Below are 24444 nucleotides of genomic sequence, written 5' to 3'. Positions count from 1 at the left end.
GGAATTCCTGGCTGGGCTGGAATTGCCAGAGCAGCTGTGGCTGCTCCTGGATCCCTGGAGTGTCCAAGGCCAGGCTGGACAGGGCTGGGAGCAGCCTGGGGTGGTGCCAAGGGATGATGTTGAGGGAGTCCCCAAAGCCATTCCCTGGTGTGTGAGCACTGCAGGAGGAGCGGGAGCAGCTCCAGCTCCTGCCCTGGGGATCGCAGCTCCTGCTGGGCAGACTTGGAGCACGCGGTGGCTCCAAAGCTGCTGCAGGAAATGTGATGGAGCCTGTCTGTCAGAGCTACAAGTGCCTAACATATGGATTTGGGAAGTGTGATCTTCACGTTTTGGTGGGGTTACGTGGGGACTGGAGTTGCTCATTAAACGGCGCTGAACTCCATCGGCATTTTTCTGTTCTCAAATAGTAAAAAGTGTGATGGCACTGCCTCGTCACAAACTGTTCAGGACTCTGCAAAGGTGCTTTAATTACAATAATTGGGCAGTAAGGAACCATGGGAGCAGGTACAGTGCAGAGGATTTAGATGGTGTTATAGCTATAACAAATACAGGAATAAAATCATGGCAAGTGATGAGTGATATTTTAGCTTTCTGATATTTCCTGTCGTTTGGAACCTGCCATATTAATTTAATAAGTCAAAAATAATTCCTTTTATCCTGTTTGTGTGGGTAAGTCAGTTTTTATTGCTCTGAGACTCATACTTTTTTCTGGGGGAAGAGCAGGATGTTTCCCTCCCTGCCTGCAGCCCTCCCTGGGGTCTTACAATGGGCTCTAATATTACGTTAGTCCAGTTTAATTATTGTGGAGTTATTAATGGTTTTGTGTTCCCTGTAGGAAGGACACTTTTAAAGTGAGTAATGCTGATATGGGGAAGGGAATGAGGAGAAAAACCCTCAGGAATATTCAGATACCAAACCTGAGCTGAAATGAGCCCCCTGAGCCCACAGAGAGGGTTTGAAGCCAGGTGACCTCAGCATGTCCCAAAAGAGCACACAAGAGCCCAGTGCCCTGTCCCCTGCCCTGCTGTGTGCCTGTGGAACATTCCAGAAGCTGAGCAGAGCTGTTTCCCTGGTTCCCAGGTTGCTGCTGGAGCTGCTGGAGCTGCTCTTTGACAAGTCCAACGCCGTGGCCGCCGCGCACTCGGTGGTGCTGGGCCACCTGCAGCAGACAGTGGCCTCCCCCTGCAGCCAGTACGACGGGGAGATCAAGCTCTACGACATGGTGGATGTGTGGGTGAAGATCCAGGATGTCCTGCAGGTAAGAATCCCTCAGGTGGGCACATTTTCAGCTTGGAACAGCCTTTAGAACCTTGCCAGAGAATACTCGACACAGCAGTGCTGGGATTTGTCTTTGGGTTTTTTTTTTGGTAAGTGGCCACGTTTACAACAGATTGTAAAACTCCAAAAGGCTTAAATATCAGCAAAAAAAAAAAAAATCCCATGGATTCATCCTTATGGTGTTTGGAAAGGTTGATTCCTTTTGCCTACCAAGTGATTTATCAGCAGCTTTCAAAGTGACATTTTTGTTCTGTGTTACCATGTCATGCCTGTCTTATAAAGTGTCACAGCTCTAATGGCTTGTCTTCTGCTGTCATTATGGCTGGGTTTAGGCAGCTGAGACACTTGCTGCCGGCATGTTTGCAGCAAATTCTCATTTGATTCTTCCTCTTTACTGCAAGAGACTAAAGCTGTACCTTGCTTAGGCTTTATTCAGGTGCTGTGCCTCGCACCCAGGGATCTGAGGCTCTCATCTGTCACATCTGTTCTCTTGTTCTTGCTGTGTTAGTATGTTTAGTGTTATATTAAACACATGTTTAGTGGATTTTTTTTTTTATTTCTTGTTTTGGAGATCACCTTTATACATAGTGCACAGATGTGGAACTTCACCTGCCATGATGATAAAAGAGGTCAAAGAAGCAAGCCTGGCATTATTTACAGGAGGTGGAAGGGTTTATGTTGGTCACTCCAGCTCTGGGCTGGTGATGGAAAATGCTCTCTGCCCCTTGCCCTAACTCACCTTCTCAGTTCTGGGCTGGCTTGTAGCTGTTATTCTGCAGGATTGTTTGACTGTGCAGTGATGCAGGTTTTTTTCCTTTACACAAATATCCCAACTTTGTGCATGGTATGAATTTAAATACTTGGAAATTATATATGTAAGGTGTGGGCCTTCACTCCCCTCCACCCACCTACGAACTCCTTACCCACATATTTTTCTTTCTAAAATAATTATTATTAAAGAAATCTCAATCACTTTCCCTATACCAAAAACCTGCAGCTCCCTTCACACTGTTCTTGCAGAAATTTACTTGGAAATGTCCAGCCAGAGGTTCTTGAGGGGTTTTCTGGACAACAGGATGTCACACAGCTGAAGTGGGAATAAGGAAATGAAGAATAAAAGGGAAGAATTAAATTGAAGGATATGTGGAATGGGTTTGGGGGATCTGCAGCCATCTTCCTGTGATCCATGAGGTCCAGAAAAACTTTGAGCTTTCATTTCTGCAGATTTTGCTCTGGAAAGAGAAAACCTTGGAGTAAGAACCCTCCCAAGATTGTTCCTTCAGTGCAGCAGAACATCAAGGCTGGATATTCCGGTCCTCTGTGGGAGTTTGGGATGGGTTCAGTCCTGGTGGGTGGTGAAATTTGGAGTGATTTCTCTTGGCTGCTCCTGAACAACGCTGATAGAACTCGAAGCGTGTGGAGGTGTGAGCACCGAGGAGTGAAGGTGCTTTCTGTGCTGGGGAGACAATGTCTGACCAAGATCTCTGCAAAAAGTGTGCCAAGAAAAACACAACAACCCACTTGGAAAGGTTTCATTGTTCTTGGGTGTCGGGGGAGTCGGAAAAGCTTCCAGAAGAGCTTTTACAATGCATAAAAGCAGCACTTTAAGATCCATAATCTCTTGCTGGTTTAAGGTAAGAGATGAGCATTGAATGGCATGAAAGGGAGGAAATGCTGCATTTCTTTGTTCAAAATCTTGTGGGTGTTTGTAACTTAGTTCCGCTGGAGTGGCTTAAAATATTTTTACCTTAGAGTGTAAGAAAACCTTTGATCCCAAAGCCTAAATTATCTCTAGCCTGCTTTTCTGAGTAAGGATAATTTCTGGAGAGGAGATCTTACGTTTGCAGCAGGGGGAGCAGAAAACTCAGTTTTAAAAGTGTTTAAAGCTGTTGGGGGAGGCTGAAAACTCAGAAGAGGTGGCTCAGGGAAGTGATGCAGTTCCTTCAAATCCCAGTGAATGGAATTTAATCACCACAGCAGAACAATATCACACGAGTGCAGTTCACAGGGATAATGTTCTATACGTGTGCATTGTGTATTTCTGCCTGTGAAATTCCTTACAGCAGGGTTATCTCTCCACGTCTGGACAAAACAACAGGAGCTCGTGGTGGGCTGGAAATTGGGGGTTGTGGGGAATGAGTTTTCTGCAGCTGATTTTTGGAGCTGAAAGCTCCCTAAAAACTGCACCAGGCGCTCTGGTGTAGTGTGAGAGGTGGCTCAGCATTGAGGTACAAAACATGCAGGTATTTTATATTTTTTACCTTCTCTGAGAATGGAGGAATAACACAGAAGACAGAGTGACCTTTTCTGGTTGATAGTGGAGTGCTGGAAAACAAACTACCAAACAAAAGCACTTTGTCAAAATATTAGAGCAGCCTTGTTCAGGAAAACCCCGTTTGAAGTTATTTCCCTGTCTCACAGCCAGCGTAGCCCTTGGTCATGCTGTTCCATCAAAGGGAGAGGGGGAAATTTGTTTAAATTTTAACTTAGAGTTTGGCATTTTGTGTGGAGCTTGCTGAGCTCTTCAGTGCAGGGGTGGGTGGAACAATCCCTGAACAACCTCATTAATGTGGGATCAGGGCCTCGGCTGCAGGGAACTGGGAGCCGTGTGCTGATGGGTCAGGATAAATAGGGAGGGAATTCTCCGGTTTTCTGGGACAATTCAGTGTCTGTGCTGGACCAGAGGAGCCCCTCTGCTCTGGAGCCAGGCTGGGAGAGCTGGGAATGTTCCCCTGGAGAGGAGAAGGATCCAGGGAGAGCTTCCAGAACATTCCAGGGCCTGGAGGGGCTCCAGGAGAGCTGGAGAGGGACTGGGCACAAGGGATGGGGGGACAGGACACAGGGAATGGTGCAGGACCCTGCTGCAGGAGAAGCTACCAATGACTGTTGGTGACATGAGTTTTAACAGCTCAGGCTGGAGCTGTTTGCCTCCAAGGAAGAGATCTTCTGTCCTTTCTTAGTGGTGAATTTGTTGTTGATGATTCTCAGTTTTTTTGGGGTCTATATTTTTCTCCCTCCCACAGAAGAGAGGGAAAATCACACAAATTTTCTCTGGGACATAAATCTTTAGCAGGCTCTCTGGTGGGCTGTCTGCTGAGAAGACACTGACAACTAATATGTTCCTTTTTTGGTTGGTTTTTTTTTTTTTTTCTGTCTAATGCTTTCCTGTGTTTTCCAAAATTGGTGTCATTTAGCAGCCCAAACATTGCTGAAACCATAAGGAAACTGGGGAAGGAGGAACTGAAGCCTCCTCTCTGCCCACACACTCCTGTTGTGCTACTGCAGAGCTGGGGATATCAGACTCTGAGCACTGGGAAACCTCTCTTAAGGATCCTCATCTCCTTCCTTAGGGAAAGGAATGGCACTTGCTGGAGGCAGCAGGGAAATGGGATTATTTTGTGCCTCGTGGCTGGGTGCTGGGCTGTGGGAGTGATCTTGCAGAAAAGCTGCATTTAAATTGCATTTGCTGTGTCACACTTGTCCAGGAGTCCTGGGAGAGCACTTGGAGATGAATTTCAGGGCTCTGCTGCAGGAACCTGAGCCCCTCTCTGGGCATTTTTAAGGGAATTAATGGCATAAAGTGCTGGTCCCCTTCGGCACCCAGGTGAGCAGGGGAACGTCTGTGCAGTTCAGCAGCCTCAGTTCCTCAGTGGGAAAGGTGTGGAGAGGTTTCAGCTCCATCCCAGCCTCTGCCAGCTGTGCTCTCATCCCCCTGCCTCCTTTTCCACAGCCCAGGATGTTTTCCTTGCTCTGGCAGCGCTGCTCATTCTCCTGTCAGGAATCTGATTTGAGGGAGTTGATTTGGCCAAGGGTTTGCTGCTGGCTGCCTCTTCTGCTCTCAGGTCCCTGAACTGTGGCAGGGCTGGCACAGGAGCAGGCGAGGGAGGGAAGGCACCGTGGAAAAGGGAAGGGAAAGGCTTTTTTCTTGTTTTTTTCCTGGCAAGGGAAGGGTTTTCCTACCTGCTGAAGCTGCTCATGGAAAACCCAAGTGGTTTTTGCTGGGTGGCTCAGCACAGGTCTGAACCTTTGCATTTAAAAATTGAACGAGCTGTTTGCGACACAGTTGGTACTCGGAAAATAAAATAAGCTCCTTGCATGAGAGCTGTTAATGTGCCATAAATCCTGGTTGGAATGCCAGAGCAATATCTGAAATTGCTGCTGCCTTTGGGAAGTTCACCAGGTGATGTTTTGAACCCGAAGCAGTTATTTTTCACAAAGTGTCTCCGCAGACATTTAATGGCTTTGTGGTCATCCTCCAAATAATGGGCCTGACAGTCTTTGTGGCTCTTTTTAAATGGTCTGAAGTGTGTGGAACTGCTGCCCTTGGACTCCTGACTGGTTTGTCTCATTAATGCTTATCTCATTGAGAGAACATTGGTCATAAAAAGGATTTCTCTGCAGCTTTAAAAAAAAAAAAAAAAAGCAGTTTCACTCAGTCTCTAGCAGAAGAAAGTGAGGAGGGAGAATTCCACTCCTCAAAATGCTGATATTTAAAAATGGAATTTAAATAATTAGAGTAGGTCACTTGATACTTTTCCCTCCCCCTGGTTATTTGAAGTGAGCTCAGCACATGCAGCAATAAATCCAGCAGGATGTTACAGTGTTTTCTGCAAATATGTGCTGTGAAGAACACGAGAATTTCTGGGGAAGTTTGTAGTACAGGAAGAGTTTAATCTTTCTGGATCTAAGAAAGGACCAGCTGATTTTGCAGGAAGGTATTTCTTTGAATTTTTGCCTTGCCAAGAAGGTTTGTAGTTCCTGCCCCTCCTCTCTATTAAAATGTTTTATAGATTTGCTCCAATTTACCTAAAAATTGAAGTCTTCTTGCAATTTCAGATGACAAATAAATTGGTACCTTTCTCAAGCTCTTAAGAAGGTGCAGTTGGAATCTGGGGTGATGGAAATGGCCTGGACAGAGGGGAAAAAAATGTGTCAGGAAGTACAGAGAGATTTCATGCAATCAACAAGAGATGGCAATGGCATCCTGGCCTTTTGAAAACAAAGAATATGAAGCAGAAATGCCCCAGATTGATCTGTTTTCACTTTGACTGGCCGATGCTGGCTGAGCTGTGCTCAAAACAAACTGAATTATGTGGTAACAGGTACCTGGACGAGCTCCAGAGCTGAGCTGGCTGCAGACATTGGATCATTTTCTTTCCCAGGAATGGCCCTCATTGACCGAGCTCTGCCATATTTTATTTTATATTTTGTTAGCAGGATGTCAGAGCAGAATTTTTCTCCCATACTCCTGCAGTAACAACTTTTGTTTGGACACTTTTTATCCTGGAGCTATCCTGGAGCTGTTGATCCAATAAACACCAACATTTTTGCTGAAGTTCAAAGAAATCAAGCCCAGAATAAAAATTATTGCACAGTTTTAAGAAATATTAACTCCTTTAATGAAATATTTGCAGGTTTACAAGCAAGGAAAAAAAAACCATCATCTTTGTTCCATGCTGTACAGCATCAAGCTGCTCTAAACTTCATTTAAGGTGGATTTTCCTTTTAATTGTTTATCTCATTTAGTTTCACTATAGTTTTAAAGGGGTTTTGGAGTTTATGCCTAAATATTCATGCAACTAAATCCATGTGAGTTAAAAGCAACTTCAGCTCTGCTGAAGGTGCTGAAAAAGGTGCCCAAATTCTTGTAGAGAGAAGTAATTTCGAAAAGCTGTTTGGTGGAGTTGTGAAAGTCAGAGTCAGCTCTGCTGGGTGTTAGGCTGAGAGGAGAAGGTTGGGAATGCAGGATAGGGAGTGACACGTTCCCTACTTCGATGTTTGGCAGTTGGCACCAAACCTGTGCCTTGTGAACCCTGGGCCATCATTAAATTCCTTTTAATTGATACAACTTGAGAACACAGACATTTTTTCCAGCTTTTCTTTTTTCCCCCCCCAGTGATGCCACTTGGAAGCTTTTCTTTCTCAAGTTGGAAGATTCTCTGAGGAGGACTAAGGGGGTGTGAAGTGACCATCACACCTGATGTGTCTCTGTGATTCCAACAGGAATATGAGTTTGGGAAGTAAAGGATGCAGGATTTCCCAGCCTGTACAGGGCTTGTTGGCCTCCATCTTCTTGGAGCTGATAAATAATGGGATGATGTGGAAGAAATGGAAACTCTGCTGCAGATTTTTAAAGCCATTTTCTTTTATTTTAACCATTTTTGAACAGTTTTGTCAGCTCTGATGTGGATTTTTTTTTCCCCCCATTTTCTGTCCGTGTCTGCTGCACTTCATCCCTGCTGTCACTGGAATTAGGAGGTGCTCCAAGGAGTCCATCAGCATTTGTGGACATGTTTTATAGGACTATAAAACCTCTCTTTTGACGTGCTGAGCTCATGCTCTGTCCCTGTGTGAGTGCCTTTAAAGGCTTTAAAGACTTGTTCCCTTCCCAGCACCATCAAACCACTGTGAAAGGAAAAATGTTGCATTAAAGAGGACGGGACTCAGTTCTTTATGTAGGAAAAGCCTCTTCTTTATTCCCATAACTCATTTTTATACCATTTTCACAGATTTTGTGTTCAATTGGCTAGTAGTTTTCTCCCCACTCAATTCATTGCTTAGAAGGTGTTTTTGTGTGTACTTGTTAAGACTTTTCCTATTCACAGGTGTTTACATTTTTCCTTCATGGACTCTCATGGGACAGATCTTTTGTTATTACAGGTGTGACTTATTTTTCTCTCCAAGAATAGGTTGTTATGCAGATGGATTCTCATTCTCAAGATTTTTTCACATGGGAACTTAGCTCGCTTAGAACAAGCAGCAGGCTCGCTGATAATTCAGCAGAGCAAGGCCTGATTTTTTTAAGGCCTTTCTTTTATAACATTTTTACCTGTATGTAACAGAAAAAGGCCAAAAACTCCTCATGTCCTCCCTGCAGGGCTCCTCCTCTGACAGCAGAGCCGAGGGATCCATGCAGGCAAATTCCTGCTAATGGGAGGCATTATTTATTATTTCTGAGGGAAATGTTTGGAAATTGTTTTGCTTAAATGCCCTTCCTGCTCCTGTGCTGCTCTTCTCGTGTGGCATTTGCAAAACCTTAGGGTAGAATCTTATTTTTTCCTGAGGTTTTCCAGCTCTTGCTGTTTCTTTCCTTACAGGAAATCTCTGATTTTATTTTGGGGACCTGAAGGCTTTTTTTTTTTTTGTTACGTAGGAAACTACAGAATTGCATCAACCAAAATTCTTCCAGAATTGTAGAATGGTTTTTTTTGGGAAAGGATCTTCCAGATCACCTCATTCCAACCCTGTGCCATGGGCAGGGACACCTTTCCCTAGACCAGGTTGCTCCAAGCCCCATCCAACCTGCATCTGCAGGCTTTGGTATTTTATTTTGTACTTTTTTTTTTATGGTTGTGCTGCCCAGCTGCCTTTTAAAGTGGCTTTTTTTAAGAGTTTTGCGAATATCTCTTGGTGGATTTTGAGCAGTAGATCGTTGGGTTTTGATGGACACAAGGGTTTCAGTAGATAAAGATAATAAATGATGGATAATAAAGACATGAGAATTGGAATGTGAGGGCAGGCCCATCCTCTGAGGAAGTATTTAAGCACATAATCAGCCTCAAAACTTTTGTCTTAATTACTTTACATTTATTTATTTTTTTTTTTTTTTGGCTTCAGCCATATTTGCTGTTCCAACTTTTAACCACTCAGCTCCAAAAGGATGTCATTCCTGCTTCCAAATAACTCATGTAAATGTGTTTGTGGAAGGCAGCAGCAAGGGGCCGATGATTCACCGCTGTTCTCGGGGCTGGGAGAGGCTGCAGAGCTCCTGCCTCTTTTGAGGGAAATGACAAAATCCCAGTTCATGCTGGGAACAACCAATTCCCTCCGCCCCCAAACCCTTCTGTTTCACTCAGCGGGGTTCTGCTCGTGGCTCTGGGGGTTCAGCATTCTTGGACATCTAAACATACACTTCAAACTCCATTTATTTGTCAGAAATAAACTGGGGAGAAGCTGCTTTCCCTCTGTTTTCATGGCTGAAATGGAAAACCTGCGTTGCATTTCATCCCTTCATTCCTTTGTGGGAAGTGCCAATATGCCTTGGGCAGATTGGAATTATTTTTTATTTCTTTATTATAAATGTTCTGATTTACTCTTTTTTAAGTGAACTGAAAAACTGCTTCAAAAATCTGAACTAAAATAAAAGATTAAATTAGTTTCAGCTCACTTTATTTCTTTTTTTTTTTTTGGTTGGTTTTACATGCTTTTAGATTGGAGGAATTTTGCAAGTGGAGTGGAATGGTTTGGGTTGGAAAGGATCTAGAATTAGATAAGCCTCAAGATCCCTTCCAACCCAAACCATCCTGTGATTCTAGCACAGGAAAGACCCTTATCTGTCAAAAACCAGAATATGAGTACAGGAACAACAACCAGAGTCACTGTGTCCATGCTAGGAACCATGGAAACCCATTTCCACCTGGGAAAAGGGGGACAGGAGGGACTCAGGTAATTAAATGTGGCCTCTACACAGTGATTTTACTCTTGGGGTGTAATTAAATGCCTTGGAAAGCTCTTTGGGGTCTTCATTTACTGAAGAACTGTGGCTGTGGGTGTGCCCTGGGTGAAGCTGGGAGCTGCAATCTGATTAAAAAACAAGTGGTGCATTGTGAATCCGTTCTTTCCAGGCAGAAAAGTTGCACTTCTGCTTTGAATTTGCTTGAAAAAAATCCCAAAACATTAAAGAGCAGCACCAGGAGAGAAGGAAAAATCCCCATGTGCTCCACTCTGGGGGCCCAGTGCTTTTATTGAGTTTTTAAAAGTGTTCCAGAGCCCTGGAATGTCCCTGATCACTTCTTGCCACGGTTCCTGTGGGTGAAATGTCATTTTCCAGTGGAAAATGTGGTGGTGGTGCCCACTATTCCCAGTGCAGCATTGACTGAGGTGCCCTGGAAAGTGCCATAAAAATAATTCTCAACCTGTTAACTCAGACCTTGCCTTTCTGCAGTTTCTGGTGAACCACCCTGTGAATTTCTGTGATGGATGAAGTTTTCCAAAAGAACCAAAGGCATTTAGGATCTAACTCCCTTGGCAATCTGGTGGGAATTGGACAACTAATTACTTTGGATTCTTTGGAAAATCCCAGATCTAATTTTGTATTATAATAACATGATTTTAAAGGAAGGTAAACCTCCAAGAAAAACAACATTTGGTGTCATTTTTACTTTTTTTAATAGACAGGAGAGCTGTTTTTCTGGCCAATTCTCCTGTACTGAACCTCCTTTGGAAAAGACTTGGAGGTTGGATGGATGGGTTGGATGCTGCCTTTTCCAAAGGCTGACCTGTGGCCCTGTGCAATACCTGAGATGAAAACACGAGCAGGACTCTTGTCTGATGCACTCCAATTGCACAAAGGTTAATTGTGTCATTAATTTTCTCTCCTGGGCTTAAGCAGTTGGAATTTGCTGCCCGTGACAGGGAGAATAATCCAAATTAGTTACACCTCCCAGCAGGTCAGTAAATAAATAAATCAGAGCAGTCTCTTAAGTGCAATATCCAAAATCTGTCTGTTTTTACTGACAAAGGACACGGAACAACCCAGCAGATTTATCTGGGACACAGTAAAAAGGATGATGTCACTTTATTACAATGATTTGGTGCTCATTCCCTCGCTGCTTAATCAGAGAGTCACATGCCTGGTGCCCTCTTGGAAAAACTGCATTTTCCAGCCCCTTTTCCTGCCAAAGTGATAAATGACAGTGCCTCTGAATTGTTCCTCTCCTGATGATTTGCTTTAATTCAGGAGGGTGACTTTCCCTTGGAGTCCATTTTGGTCCTGAGGTGGAAAAATGAAGTTGTTCCCAGGGATTCTGTGGATGTGACAGCTGTGGTGGAGAACACTGGAAAACTTTGTGATCTCTCAGGAAAAGTGCTGCTGATTCCTCCCTGTTAAAATCACAGATCCTGCACTGTAGGATTTCTTTCCAGTGGGACCAATTTTAAAGCGTGGATTTGTGAGGGTTCTGCCAAGTCCACACTGATTTTTTGGTGTCCTCCTTGCCTTGCAGTTCTTCTGTGCTCACCAGCACTGCTTGGGCATCTAGAAAAGAGGGATTTGAAGGTATTTCTCAGGAAATCTGCACTTTTACTTTCACACTCAGAGGAATAGTGGGGGGAAAAAAGGATTCTAGAGAATGGCACACTTGTGAAAATTACTGTGAAAATAATTTCCAGTGCATGGTGAGGTTTTGGTTCTGCTTTTGGTGTGGGGACAGGCAAAAACCCTGGAAAACGTCACACTGCAAGCAAAACCTGGGCATCTAGATTCAGCTTTTTAGTTGGAAGTGGCATTGAAGGAGAGAAATTTCCATCCCTCCCTTCATGTGTGGTTCAGGACAGAGCTGTCACACCAGCAACTCGTTAATGCTTTGCCTGGAGCAGAACTGTGACTCTCTTTCTGTTAATTATTAATTTGTCATTGTCAAATCTTAGTATTTTGGAGCTGTTTGGAAGGATGAGGGGGTTGGGACTGGATGATCTTTAAGGTCCCTTCCCAGATTTTATGATCTTTGTGCAACAGGCACCTCAGAGCATCTGGGTTTATGCAGATCAGAGGAGGTGATTTGCAGGAATTTGTACAGTCAGCCTTCCCTTAATGGCAACCTGTGTGATTCCTGGAATTCTCTGAGGTTGCAGGTTGTATAAAGCAGGTTAGAATTTGATCCTCATATTCCCAAATCCCGCTTTCCTTAGCAATGATTCTTTCAGCATAATGTTCTTTAGTTTAATATTCTTCAGAGGCTGAGTTTGAGCCATGTTCTTTGTTACTTGTGCCTCATATCTGCTGTTTTGCCTCTGCTCCCTTTGCTTTATCTCTCAGCTGTGTTTTCTGAGAGCCAGCCAGATGTTAATCTGAATTTTTGTCTGAAATGTGCCCCAACACCAGCAGCAGCAGCAGAACGATTTCCTCGTGCTCACAGTCCACCCAAACACACTTTGACACCGGCTGCAGAGTCACTTGGATGAAAATCCCAACATCAAACATGGAGTGAAGGGATTCTGCAGGCGCAGAGGAGACTGAGATTTTATGAGATTTATCCCCAAGGTCACCAAAAAGTGCTCTGCCTTTGGAGGAGTCTTCATTGTCACCCTGGGTGGGTCATTCCTCGTGCTGGGAGCCTTGGCATTTTTTTGGGAGTGCTTTTCTAAGGCCAGGAGTTCAAATCGAAGGTTTGGTTAAACATTCTTCTCTTTTACATTTAGTTTTGCTGTGAGCTATAAAATTACCCATTTCCTTAAAGATCAACTTGAGGGTTCACAGATTAATTGATGGTCTAAAAGCAGCCTCCTGTGATATTTCCTCATGGCCTGTGTAGGATTATTGTGTGATCTGGTAGGGAATTGTTCTTTTGGATGCATAATTTTGTGCTGTGTTCATGATCCTGAGGGCTTTTGGCTTTATTTTAAAAGGTGGTGTAGAAGGAATGTGAATCCCTTTGACATTTCCAAGCTACAACCCCCTCAAAATTGTAACTCAGTGTCTGCTGAAGGAGTAGATGCTGGAAAACAGGAGCAGCACGGTGAGAAAATGCATCCAGGGCAGGGCAATACAGTTAAATTCAGGGGGAATTTGGTAATTTGGATTAATTTTTTTCTATCTGAGGAATGGACAGGGGGCTCTTCCACACCCTCACCTTCCCTGTCATCCAGTGTCCATGAATTCCTGAAAATGTCTTTATCTTTCCACTGTAGTCCTGGCTGAGATATTGGAAAGGCAAAATTTCCTGAGGGTGTGGGGAGTGTTTAAAATACCTTTGTGAGCAGAGAACTGAAACTTTTGGAGTTTTGGGGTGTCAAAAAGTCTCTGCATGATATTGAAAGAGCTGCCTGGTGAAAATGTGGTTTTAAGTTTCACAGTGCCACATTTGGGGGTTTTGGGGATGTGCTAATGTGACATTAAGGAAGGAAAAAACAAAAAAGCAACGGCTTTTCCATTTTAGGGGAAAAATTGATGGTTTGGGGCTGTATTGATTTGTATTTGAGGGGTTTTTTTTTGCCTTGCTAAATAGTCTGGCTGTGTCAAAATAATCCCAGCCCCAGCAGCTCGGGAAGGTCCTGATGATGTTGGCATTTCTGCACCTGCTTAATTTGGGTTTGCAAGGGAGGCCAGCAAAGCTGCCTGGGAGACTTCACTAGAGCGAGGTGCTGGCGTGGCAGAACAGAGCCTGGTGCATTTTAATGACTCTGAAATCATTTCCACCACGTATTTGCTGAACCTCAGCTTATTTTTGCAATCCTGAAAATGGCTCATTAATTGCTGGGAGCCTGACCATCCCTTTGGACAAAAGAAGTTGGGGCCAAATTAGAGTTTCTCTTAAGCAGAGCTGACTTCTTCCTTTTGATCATCACCAGAGTGGCCCTGGGTAGTTGTGTTTGTTTTAAAGGAGACTTTGGGTTGAAAACATTGATTTTTTGCTTTATCTGCTTCATTTTGTATCTGAATTTTTACAGAATCATGGAATGATATTGGCACACACAATAAGTTTTGAGCCTTCTCTGTCTCAAGCTGCCCCTTGTGCTGGATGCTCTCTCCACTCACCCAAACTCCTGCTGGCTTCTCCCTCAGCTTCTGAACCATCCCATCCTTGGATTGGGATCACTTTTGCTGTGATATTCTGTTCATATTTTATTGATTTCCCTATCCATGATATTGTGTTTCACTGGAGGGGGAGGTTCTGCTCTCTAAATGCTCACACAAGTTGTAAATACAATTTGTACAGTTTGGTGTACAAATTGCTTTCCTGCACAGACTGAAAACATCTTGGATTTAAATCTCATTTTCTTTTGGATCTCAGGTGCTGTGATATCCTCTGAGATCCTTGTTGTCCTGTGATCTGGCTGATGGAACAGGCTGGGTTATTTTGGAGTGTCAGACGGAGGCAGAGGCTGTTCAGGAGCTGTTCTGTTGCTTTCCTGGTGTGTTTTCCTCATTCCCCAAACTCCCATCCTCCCTGAATTTACTGCTCTCCTCCTTCCTTACTGCTGCATTATTGTCTGCAATACTTCCTATTGATTTTGTGTGTTGGGGATGATTTCCTTTGCTGGGCACAGTTGTGAGGAATTGGAAGTCATTTGCTCAGAGAAGGGTTTGGGCCTCCTAAGATCTAGAAGATTGTTTAAAATCTCGCCTGTAGCCTCATTTGAGGAGGTTTGATACTCTTGTCCAGGGAATTGTCATTTTATTAAGGCCACTTGGTGCATTCCTGTTTCCTTGGTTGGCTTTGTTTTCAGCCAGCAGGAAAAGCTGTGTCATTTAAGTCTAAAAAACCTTATGTTACACATTAAATTTCATATTCCATTTTGGGGTTCTCCAAACCATTTACTGAGAGCAAAAAACAGCAAAAAAAAAATCAATTTAGTCACTGTCAGATCAGTCTTGTGGAGGCTTGAGGGAAAAGGAGCATTTTGAGGTGAAGAGAGATTTATTTCAAATATTGCCTTGCAAGTTTTGAGTTGTTGAGAGAGGTGAATAATCCCCGTACCATAATCTGTCAGAACTGGAACAGGTTCCTGCAAAATGTTCTATTTCTAGGCTTGAGCCAAGGGTTTAGAAATCACCTGTTCCTTTCTGATGTTTGAGCTGGGTTTTGCTGAGCCTGAATTTGCACCTGGAGGGGTCTCAGGGTTGTCAGGGAGGTTTGATCTATGGTGTGGGGAGCTCTGGCCCCGATCCAGAGGAGCAATTAATGGGATGAGCTGATGGAGGGACCTTTCCCAAGCTGGAAGTGGTACCTGAGGGCTCTGCTGGCTCCTGGCCAGGCTGCCCTGCAGGATAAAGGCAATATTTTCATAATAAATATGATATTTTATATCATTCTGTATTTTATATTATTTTAATTTTATAGAAACCCTAAAATCTTAGGGATTTCAGGATGTGTGTGAGCAGGCTCAGGAGTTGGACTGGATAATCCTGGTGGGTCCCTTCCCACACAGGATATTCTGTGATTATTATAAATATTTTATAATAAATAACCACAAGTCCAGCCTTTTCCAGAAGGTAGTGGCAGCTCATTTCCATCTCTTTACTGGGAAATAGCCCAGCCTGAATCTCCCACGGTTCAGAGTGTGTTTTATGGAATATCAAGTGTGTTTTATTGAGTATCTCTGGCACTTCTGGACCAGGAGGATAAGGAAATAAAGTTGTCATTTGTATTCTGCTGTTTGTCAACCTGCAAAAGAGGGGATCTGGGGATAACAGTTCATTATTTACTTAACAAAATCTGTCACGTTGGGGATTAAAAATGTCATTTCTCAAGAAGTGGAGGGGTTGGATGTGCTGCTGGAGCCAGGCACCTGTGTCAGAGCTGTTGTGTTTCCATATGGGAATGGATAACAGCATTTTCTCCTGTGCTTTCAGCCCTACCCCACACTGAAAATGGGGAATTGGCACTTTTTTAAAGACAGGGGCATCAAATTGCTCCAAGAATTGAAATTCCTGTGTTATCCTTGTCAAAAAGCTGCCTTTGAAACTCCGTTCCTGACCTGTTGAACAGATTGCCAAGAAATCCCAGACCTAAAGAGACAAAGCTGATTTACAGCTCCAGTTAAATCACAGAGCCATGGAATCATCCAGGTCATCTTGTCCAACCCTCAACCTGTCATCAGAGGAAGAACAATGTGGGAAAAGTAGAGAACTTTTGGGGTTTTGGTTCTTTAGGGTTTTTTCCTCCTCTGGTTCTCCAAACTCATGAACTTCCCCAAAAAAGTGTTTTTGAGTCCAAAGGTTGCTCGTGTTTGAGGCACTTGTGAAATCCTCAGTTTAAAACCCTGACCTGGGTTGGGAGAATTGGATTCAAGTGGAACTTTTTGCAGAGAAGTTGCTGCAGAGTTTAGGGAGCAATTAGGGAAGGCAGGAGCCACCTTCTTGTTAATAAAATCCAAGACAGCTCAGTGACCCAACAGCTTAAGGGCACAGAGTAAAGGAGATTTGTTACTGATTATTGTTAAGAGAGAGCAAGTGGGGGTTTCTTTGTTTTGTTTCTTTTAAGAGAGCAAAAATGAGTAATAGTCCCTTTCTACAAATAGAACTTAAATACAAGATCTTAAAGGCAGTAGGACAGTGACAAAGAAAACACTTTCTCCACTTTTATCTTTACAAATGGAAATGTCTAAAATCCATGATGGCTCTTCAGTCAGAGGAGGATGAAGGGGTATTATGTGGATGCATCTTGTTGTCATGATAATTCAAGAGAGACCATTTTCTTATCCATCTGGAAGCTGGGTGGTGATAGATGTCAAATATTTGTCCTGGGTGGTAAAGTAAATATTTGCCATCTACCTGTCCCCATCAGTGAGCAAATCGCTTGCAAACAACACCATATTGCGAGGAGGAGGAGGAGGAACAAAATGGCATAAAAATTAAAGATGAAGCCACTGAATGAAGAGGAGACACTAAATAAACCTCAAAGTTAAATAAAAACGAGGTGGATGGATTCCCTTGTGATGGAGAAAGCCAAATTACAGAGCGCATTATGCAAAGGTGGCGAGATGACAAACGTCAGTGGGAATCTGTGAAGCTGTTTGCAGACGAGGCATGGAAGACAGACTTGTTGTAGGAGGTGGAGGAACATGCCTTTATTTAAAGAATTCCTCTGTCTAGGGAGAGAAAAATTCAGAGTAAGAGGGGGCCACCTCAGAGGACAAAACCCCTGTGCTGTAGGAACTGGAGGGTGTAGGCAGGAATTCTGTCTGGGGACCGAGGAGTGGGAATGGAGTGGAATTTTTCCTGGTGTTTCATGGAATTAAGCTGTGTCAGGAGGTTCAGGCTGGATTTTAGGAAGATTTCTTCCCCCAGAGGTTGGTGGGTGCTGAAGAGGCTCCCCAGGGAATGGGCACATTCCCAAGGCTGCTCCAGGAGCAGTGAATAACGCTCTCAGGGATGCACAGGCTGAGATTTTAGGGTGTTTGGACTGGATGATCCTGGTGGGTCCCTTCCCACTCAGGATATTCTGTGATTAAACATCCACAGGAACAGGCTGAATATCAAATAATAAAATTAACAGAAAGGAAGGTAAAGCAAAAACCCAAATTCCAAAGTCCTAAACAGGCAAAGAAAGTGAAATTCTTCATTGGCTGCTGCTTCTCACTCGTCCAGCCTTGCAATGATCTTGCTCTGGAGAGAAAGAAAAACACCAGACAGAGAAACTCTGCCAAGGTTGGAGCTCGGTTTATTTGACACAAATAACTTAAAATGTAGAAATCAAACCCTGGGAGAGCTGATAAACTGAAATATTTTTGAGAGGAGGCTGTAGGAGGGAAGTGAAGATGGCTGTTGCGGGTTTTGTGGATCAAATCTATTTGATGGATCTTTAGACCCTTCTAAACAAGACACCTGCAGAAGGCATCGTGGGTTTGTTGAATTGCACAAGATTTTGTGGGGTTTTTTTTTAAAAAATCAACATTATGGGAAAGAGAAATGAATTCTTTGAAACCAGTCTGGAGTTGTGAGACTGTAGACGAGGAAACAACCCAGGAACTCTTCCCTTCTGATAATAAAAACACCCAGGCAGAGCTGGAGGCTTTAGAAAGAACTTTAAAATGAATTTAAGCTCCAAGGCACGATGTCAGAAGACTTTTTTAGGAAGGAGGAGTCTGAAGTCACTGAGGAGCCAGGAAAAATCAGCAGCCTCTCCTTAAAGCCTCCAGCTGAGGATTGGAGAACAAGCAGAAATGTCTTATTTACATCTACAAAAGAGCCTGCAAATTATTTATGTAGTGGAAAAATTGGCTCTTGTGAGGTTTATGTATTTAATCACTCAGAGCACTTGAAAGGGATAAAGAACTTTGCAATGGGGTTATTTTGTTGCTTGCTGTTTTATTTCTTTTTTATTTTGTTTTTAATTGACCAAAAAAAAAACTGACCAGGAGATTTAAACTAAGAATTGGTGGGAAATTATCGTCATGGAAGGAAAAAAGGTTAATTCTGATTTGCTGATGATCCTTGTGGTGCTGATCAGGGCTTCAAAAAGGGCTGTGCAGGGTGACAGCAAATTTGGATGCCTGCCACAAAATCTTCTGTGTTATTTGGGACAAAAAGGGAATGATGGATCTGTGAGATGTTTACATTAGTGTGATGAGGGGGAAAATAAAATTATTTGTGGAGATTCCATGGTTCCAAAAGAGACAAGGGCAGGAAAGTGTCATTTTTAGGAGTCTCAGTGGCAGCTACTGTGAGTGTACAAAGTGTGATCCACACTGGGAGAGTGTAAAGGAAATTTTATGTTGTTTTATAGAAAGGAATGCTGGCAGCCTCACTGGAATTGTCTGGGCTCACCCTGAAGGATATTGCAGGACAGGAAGGGATTGGGATTGGGGCAAGGGCTGTTTGTGGCACATTCACTTCCTGCCCTGGCAGGAGAGGCTGGAGAAGCTGGGTTTGATTCCCTTAGGAAGAGAACAGATGAGGAGGAATGATAAAATAATGAGTGGGAAGTGGAAATTCCTGCTTATTCCTGCTCCGAGATGCAGAATTAGGGAATAATTTGGGTTGGAGGGGACCTTAAAGCCCATCCAGTGCCACCCCATCAATGGGCAGGGACACCTCCCACCATCCCAGGGTGCTCCAAGCCTGGCCTGGGACAATCCCAGGGATGGGACAGGAGCCATCAGCACGGCTGGGGGACAGGAATGGCTGGGAAAAGCTTTTTGGGGCTGCAGTTGAACAGAGGAGCTGCTGCTGGAATCAAACTCCCTCTGCCAAGGTCTGTGCTCATGGAACCATGGAATTAAGGTTGGAGAAAGAACTTGGAGATCACCAAAACCAACCATCACCACTAAAACGAGCCCTTAAATGCCACATCCAAGTGTTTTTTGGACATTTCCAGGGATGGTGACTCCACCATTTCCTCATCATTTACTGTCTCTGTATGGGTTTAAAATTTACAACTAGAAATGGACTGGAGGAGGTACATGGGGAGATGTTCAGGCATGAAACACATTCCAAAAATCTGAGTTTCACACATGTTGTTATGAGCAGATTTACAGGTGAAGTGAATGAAACTCCTCATCTGCTCTGCCTGACAAATGCCAGATTTGAGGAGACAAATCAAATCCATGTGGTTTTAATGCTTCTCTGTGGGTTTTGTTTCCTCTTGCAGAGAATTTTATTATGGGCTGTCACCCTCCTCTCCTTCTTTGTAGTACCAGAAATGAGGTCAGGTCTGAGGGAATCAAAATTAGCTGAAAAGTTGGACAATTCTGAAGAAAATATTATGAAATCCAGTGTTTATTTTAGTGCTCTTTTATATATATTTATATATATATTTTTATATATATATTTATATTTATATTTATATTTATATTATTTCTATTTATATATGTGTGTGTATGTGTGTGTTTATAGATATATAGATATAGATATAGATATAGATATAGATATAGATATAGATATAGATATAGATATAGATATAGATATAGATATAGATATAGATAAAAAAATATGTAACAGTGTATTTATCGTTATGTGGTCCTTTCCAACTCAGAATATTCTGGAATTATTGCATTATCTGAAAAAATGATATGAAATCCACAGTGCAGTGGTGGCCAAGGAAGGTTTAGGTTGGGTTTCAGGGAAAATTCCTTCGTGGAAAGGATTTCAAAGTCCTGGCACAGCTGCCCAAGGCAGTGGTGGAGTCTCCATCCCTGGAAGTGTCCAAAACCAGCTTTGATGTTGGGGTTTAAATGGTGATGGTGCTGGTTGATGGTTGGATTTGATGATCTGGAAGGTTTTTTCCAGCCTAAATGATTCCAGGATTCTGTGATCAAGGATTTAGGAAAAAAAAAACTGAGGTGGAGGGAGGCCTTTGGCTTCAAATCTATCAAGAGAGCTGGAAAGGGAAGTGTAATTGTGTTTTCAAGGATGTGATCCTGTAGGAAGTGCTGAGTTGAAGCCTGGCCAGGGAGACTGGAACATTCCCTGTTTTCCCATCTATCCCAGTGGAGAGTGTGTGTAAGCAGGGAGTGATCTGGGGATGTTTATTGTGCTTGTGTATCCCCCTTAAAAACTTCCAAACATCTCTCAGACAGGACAACATTCCTTGGAGGATGGACTGGGTGATCTCCTGGGATCCAGTTTCCTGGGATTCCTGGAAAATCTCTGGGATTTTCACTCACAGGGATGGGTGAAACAGCAGAGAGCCAATGCAGCAGCTCAGGGGTGTCAGAGCTGTGGAAGTTCTCCTGTGTGATTCAGTTCCAAAGGCTGCCCTGCAGGTTGGGATTGGGAAGAACGTGGCAATTAAATGTGGAATTAACAGGAGGGGGAAGGGACGTGTTGCATTTAACTTCACACTCATGATTTAAGTGCCAGAATTAAAATCATCAGCTCCCTGTGTGGTCTCCTTATTTGTAAGAACTCAAGTGACATTACAATTGGATTAAAATGAGCTTTTGGTTGAAGGGCCGATATTAAAATCAAGGGAGGCTGAAGGAGGAGGGGAGGGGGTGGTTTCCCTGCAAACTCCCTGTTGGCAGAGGAGAATTGTGTGTTTTTATACAGATGTGCACCCATCCTCCTCCTCTTAAAAGCTTTACCCTGACTGCAGCCATGCCCCAGCATCCTACTTGCCTTGATTTATCAATTATTTACACTTGGGCTGTAATGCATTTAAACTTTAGGAAAATAAAGGTGGATATTAGTGCTGCATTTCTGACTGATAGGATCGGGGGAGCTGCAGCAGACTAATGGAAGGGAATAAAAGGAGCACTTGGGAGCTGCTGGCTCATCCTTGACAGTGATTTGTGTGTCTGCAGGATTTCGAGTGCTCAGAGTGTTTAAAATGTGCCTGTTGCCTTTCCTTTGTCTGGCTGCAACCTGTGGGCCTGGATTTATTATTTTCTTTTTTGCCCTTCCTTGGATCCTTCTCGATGCCATTTTTATTTGAATCTCGGTGATATTAATAAATGCACTCTGGATCTTTTGGATTCCTGGGCCTGGAGCTTTGTTCCACCCTGTGTGGTCTCTCCTAAACCTCCTCCTTTTATCTCTTGTAAATAAAAGTGACAAATCTCCCTGCCCTCTTGTCCAGCTGAGTAATGGAACTCCTTCCATCCTTCTCTTCTCTCTCAACTTCCATGAACTGATGCTGTGGGGTTTTTTTAACTGATTTTTTTTTTTAATTTATTTTATTTGAAATAATTCTGTTTGCTGGAAGCTGTTCCTGCTGGGAGGGGAAGGGAGAGCTCCTAACTAAACAGCTTTTTTTAATCCATAGGAAGGGATTGGTGTCACACACCAATAAATAGGTGACTCTCCTCGCTGCCAACGTTATTAGATTGCAGGAGACAGTAAATTCACAGACTCCCTCGTGAGTCACAAATGTCTTAAAAAACCTCACAAGTAATTATCTGAAATGGAGACAAGTTAATGTAGGTTTGTCTCTTCTAATTCTTGTTCATGGTTAGAAGCCATGTAGTAATTAGCTTTTTTTTACTGAAGTTATATTTATATGTGCTAAATGTACCGTGACATAACTGGACATGTAAACTGATGTACTGACAGTCCTCTTGATGTTTTTTGAGTTACAAGAGATGCAAGAAGGTGTTTTTTTTTTAAATAATTTTGGTAGCTTGAAGTGATGGGTGATGTCTGTGCAGCGTCCTGAGTAAATAAAATTCAGGATAATAAATGTGCTTTGAACCTCTGAAATTTCGGAGCAGGAGGGAGTTGGTGCTGAGGGGGAGTGGCTGAACCTCGAAGGACAGAATTTGCCGTGGTAGTGGCAGCTTTTCTTCTGGGCAAGCAGCATTTCAGTGGTTGGGAAACTGGCAGAGCTCAGGAATGGATGCTCAGCCATCTGCTTTATCCTGGCTCCACCCTGTGGCATTCCCCTGCCAGTGGCACGCACATTCCAAGGAATTCTGCATCAACCTGGAGCTGGTTAACACCTGGATGAGGTGTTAAACACATGCACACGGTGTTCTCCTGCTCCTGTCCCAGGCAGGGTCGGTTTGGTTTGGAATTATCCATTTCTGTCCCTGTCTTTGTCCTTCAGTACCAAGAAAATGAATATTCAGGGATATTGGAACCTGAATTCAAGTACCCAGCCTTCTGGCCAGATTAGTTACTGACATGATACATTTTACCTCTTTTCCTTCTATTTTCAAACCAAACCAGTCCCCAGTTCTCTCATGCAATTGCAGTTCAAGCTGAGAATATCATCATTAAAACCTGACTGTGTGGCCCAGGGATGAGGTGGAGTTTCAGCAGGAAGGAGCAGGCTCTGGGATTCCTGTTGGGGACAGTCTGAATGGGACAGTCTGAATTCACACCCCAAACAACAGCAGAGGTGTTCTGCTGTAAAAGGCAGATGGAGATATCAGGATGCTGTTCAGGAGAGGCTCATTCTGAGCAGCAGCAGCAGCACCAATACTTTGTTTAAATCCTATAAAAACACAAATTGGAGGGGGTTTTTTGTTTGAGGCTTTTAGCTTTAAAGTGGATTCCTGTTGTTACTGCATTTACACTTCCTTTTGGCAATCTGAAGAGCTGTTTTTACCGAGGGGAACAATGATGTGCATGATTGGGTCGGGTATTGGAAGGCACAGAATGATTCCAGCAGCTCTTACACTCTTCTGGGTAACCAGAAGGGATGGGTGCAGGCCTGGCTGGAGCAGATTTATCTAAAATGATGTGAACACTTGCCAAAGCCAACGTGTTCTAGCAGGGCACAGAGTGTTCTCAGGGCTGGGGAGTGCTGTGGAAATTAAGTGGAGGATTCAGGGCTTTCCAGCTGGAGGCTCAGGTGGGGCAGCCCCAGCTTCTCTGGGGAACCTTTGGGGGCTTCCCCATCCTCCCAGCCAGGAATTCCTTCCCCAGATCCCATCCATCCCTGCCCTCTGGCAGTGGAAGCCATTCCCTGTGTCCTGTCCCTCCAGGCCTTGTCCCCAGTCCCTCTCCAGCTCTCCTGGAGCCCCTTTAGGTTCTGGAATGTGCTGGAAGCTCTCCCTGGATTCCCTTCTCCTCTCCAGGTGAGCACCCCCAGCTCTGCCTTTTCCTTCTCAGTTCCAGTTTCATTCTGATAATCAATTGGCTTTTTCAGCTGCCATTAATAGAGGAGGAAAGATAATCTTTACCTGGGAATTGAAAGCCTCTTGCTTCTCCCTGCCCACTCCTCGTCCCTATGTAGGAATTAATTTCATTGTTCCTACTCCATCCCTTTAAAGGAGTCAGAAGTGTCTTGAAGGTCACATTCCTCCTTGAAACTAATGATGGTGTTTTTCCTAATCCCATTACAAGGCCCCTGGTATCATTAGATGGAGCTGGTAGTGTTGAGCTTCATTTGATAAGCTGATGAAAGGGGGAGGAAAAGGCTCCCTGATGCAGAAAGGCATTCAGGGATCTGCTGGCATGGAACATGTTCACAAACATTATAATCTGCTTAACACTGGCATTTTGGTGCTGCACCTTTAGAGAGCAGCATAAAAGGCAGAAGGGAGCAATCCTGATGGATGCTTTAAAAGCTGGAATGCCTCGTGCACAGCAGCTGGAAACAGCTGGAAATTTTTATTGGTTTTGGTTTTTTTTTCCCCCAAGCCTGAAAATGGGAATCTTGTCTGTGCTGTGAGCTCCCCCCTCTGGCATCACAGTATTTGGAATAGCGTCAAAGGCCCCGAAGCCTTACAGAAATAGGTATTTCTGGAACGAGCTCAGGGGCACTTTCCTTGTTAAAATGTGATTTTAAACCTTCAAAACCAGAGCGCTGCCGGCACTGCTACAACTTCCACCCATTTGGGAAGGGGATGAATATAAAGCCATGGGTATTGTAGGTTTGACAAAGAGGTTCTGTAGCTCTGCTCTCATTTCAAAGACGTCAGTGGCCTTAAAGCTGGGCTTGAAATGGTGGCTGCTGGGTTGGTGTCAAAGGGGAACGTGCCCTTTCATCAACTCTTGGTGGCACTGGGCTCGTTCGTACAGAAACCTCCGTTTCTGCCCTGGAATTTTGCTGTTCTTTTGTAGGAACTCTTCATGCCGCTAATTTTTGGGGCCGTGTCTCTCTTTTAGGTGCTCTGCCTGCGGGCCACAGTTGTGAGTTCAGATGTGGTTGGATCTTGGAGGGTTTGGTCAATTAGAAAATGCCAGCGTGGGTTTCAAAGGGGTCAGGAAAGGTTTCGGGGTTGGTCTGGTGCTTGTTAAGGGGGGATGGTGGGTGCCAGGGTCTTAAATCTGAAAAG

At 43.8% G+C, this 24444-nt stretch overlaps 1 protein-coding gene across 1 annotated transcript in view; it reads left to right on the top strand.

Moving 5' to 3' along the window:
• LOC131591481 (exocyst complex component 4-like) overlaps positions 1-24444 on the top strand; it is a 293155-nt gene that overhangs the window by 47839 nt on the left and 220872 nt on the right. Inside the window, exon 7 of the mRNA XM_058862227.1 lies at positions 1081-1258. Within this exon, the coding sequence (XP_058718210.1) occupies positions 1081-1258 (178 nt within the window). The remainder of the gene's footprint in view (positions 1-1080; positions 1259-24444) is intronic.

Source organism: Poecile atricapillus, chromosome W, assembly GCF_030490865.1.
Source record: "Poecile atricapillus isolate bPoeAtr1 chromosome W, bPoeAtr1.hap1, whole genome shotgun sequence".
In the NCBI taxonomy this organism is placed as follows: domain Eukaryota; kingdom Metazoa; phylum Chordata; class Aves; order Passeriformes; family Paridae; genus Poecile; species Poecile atricapillus.
This window is presented reverse-complemented; position numbering and strand designations above follow the sequence as displayed.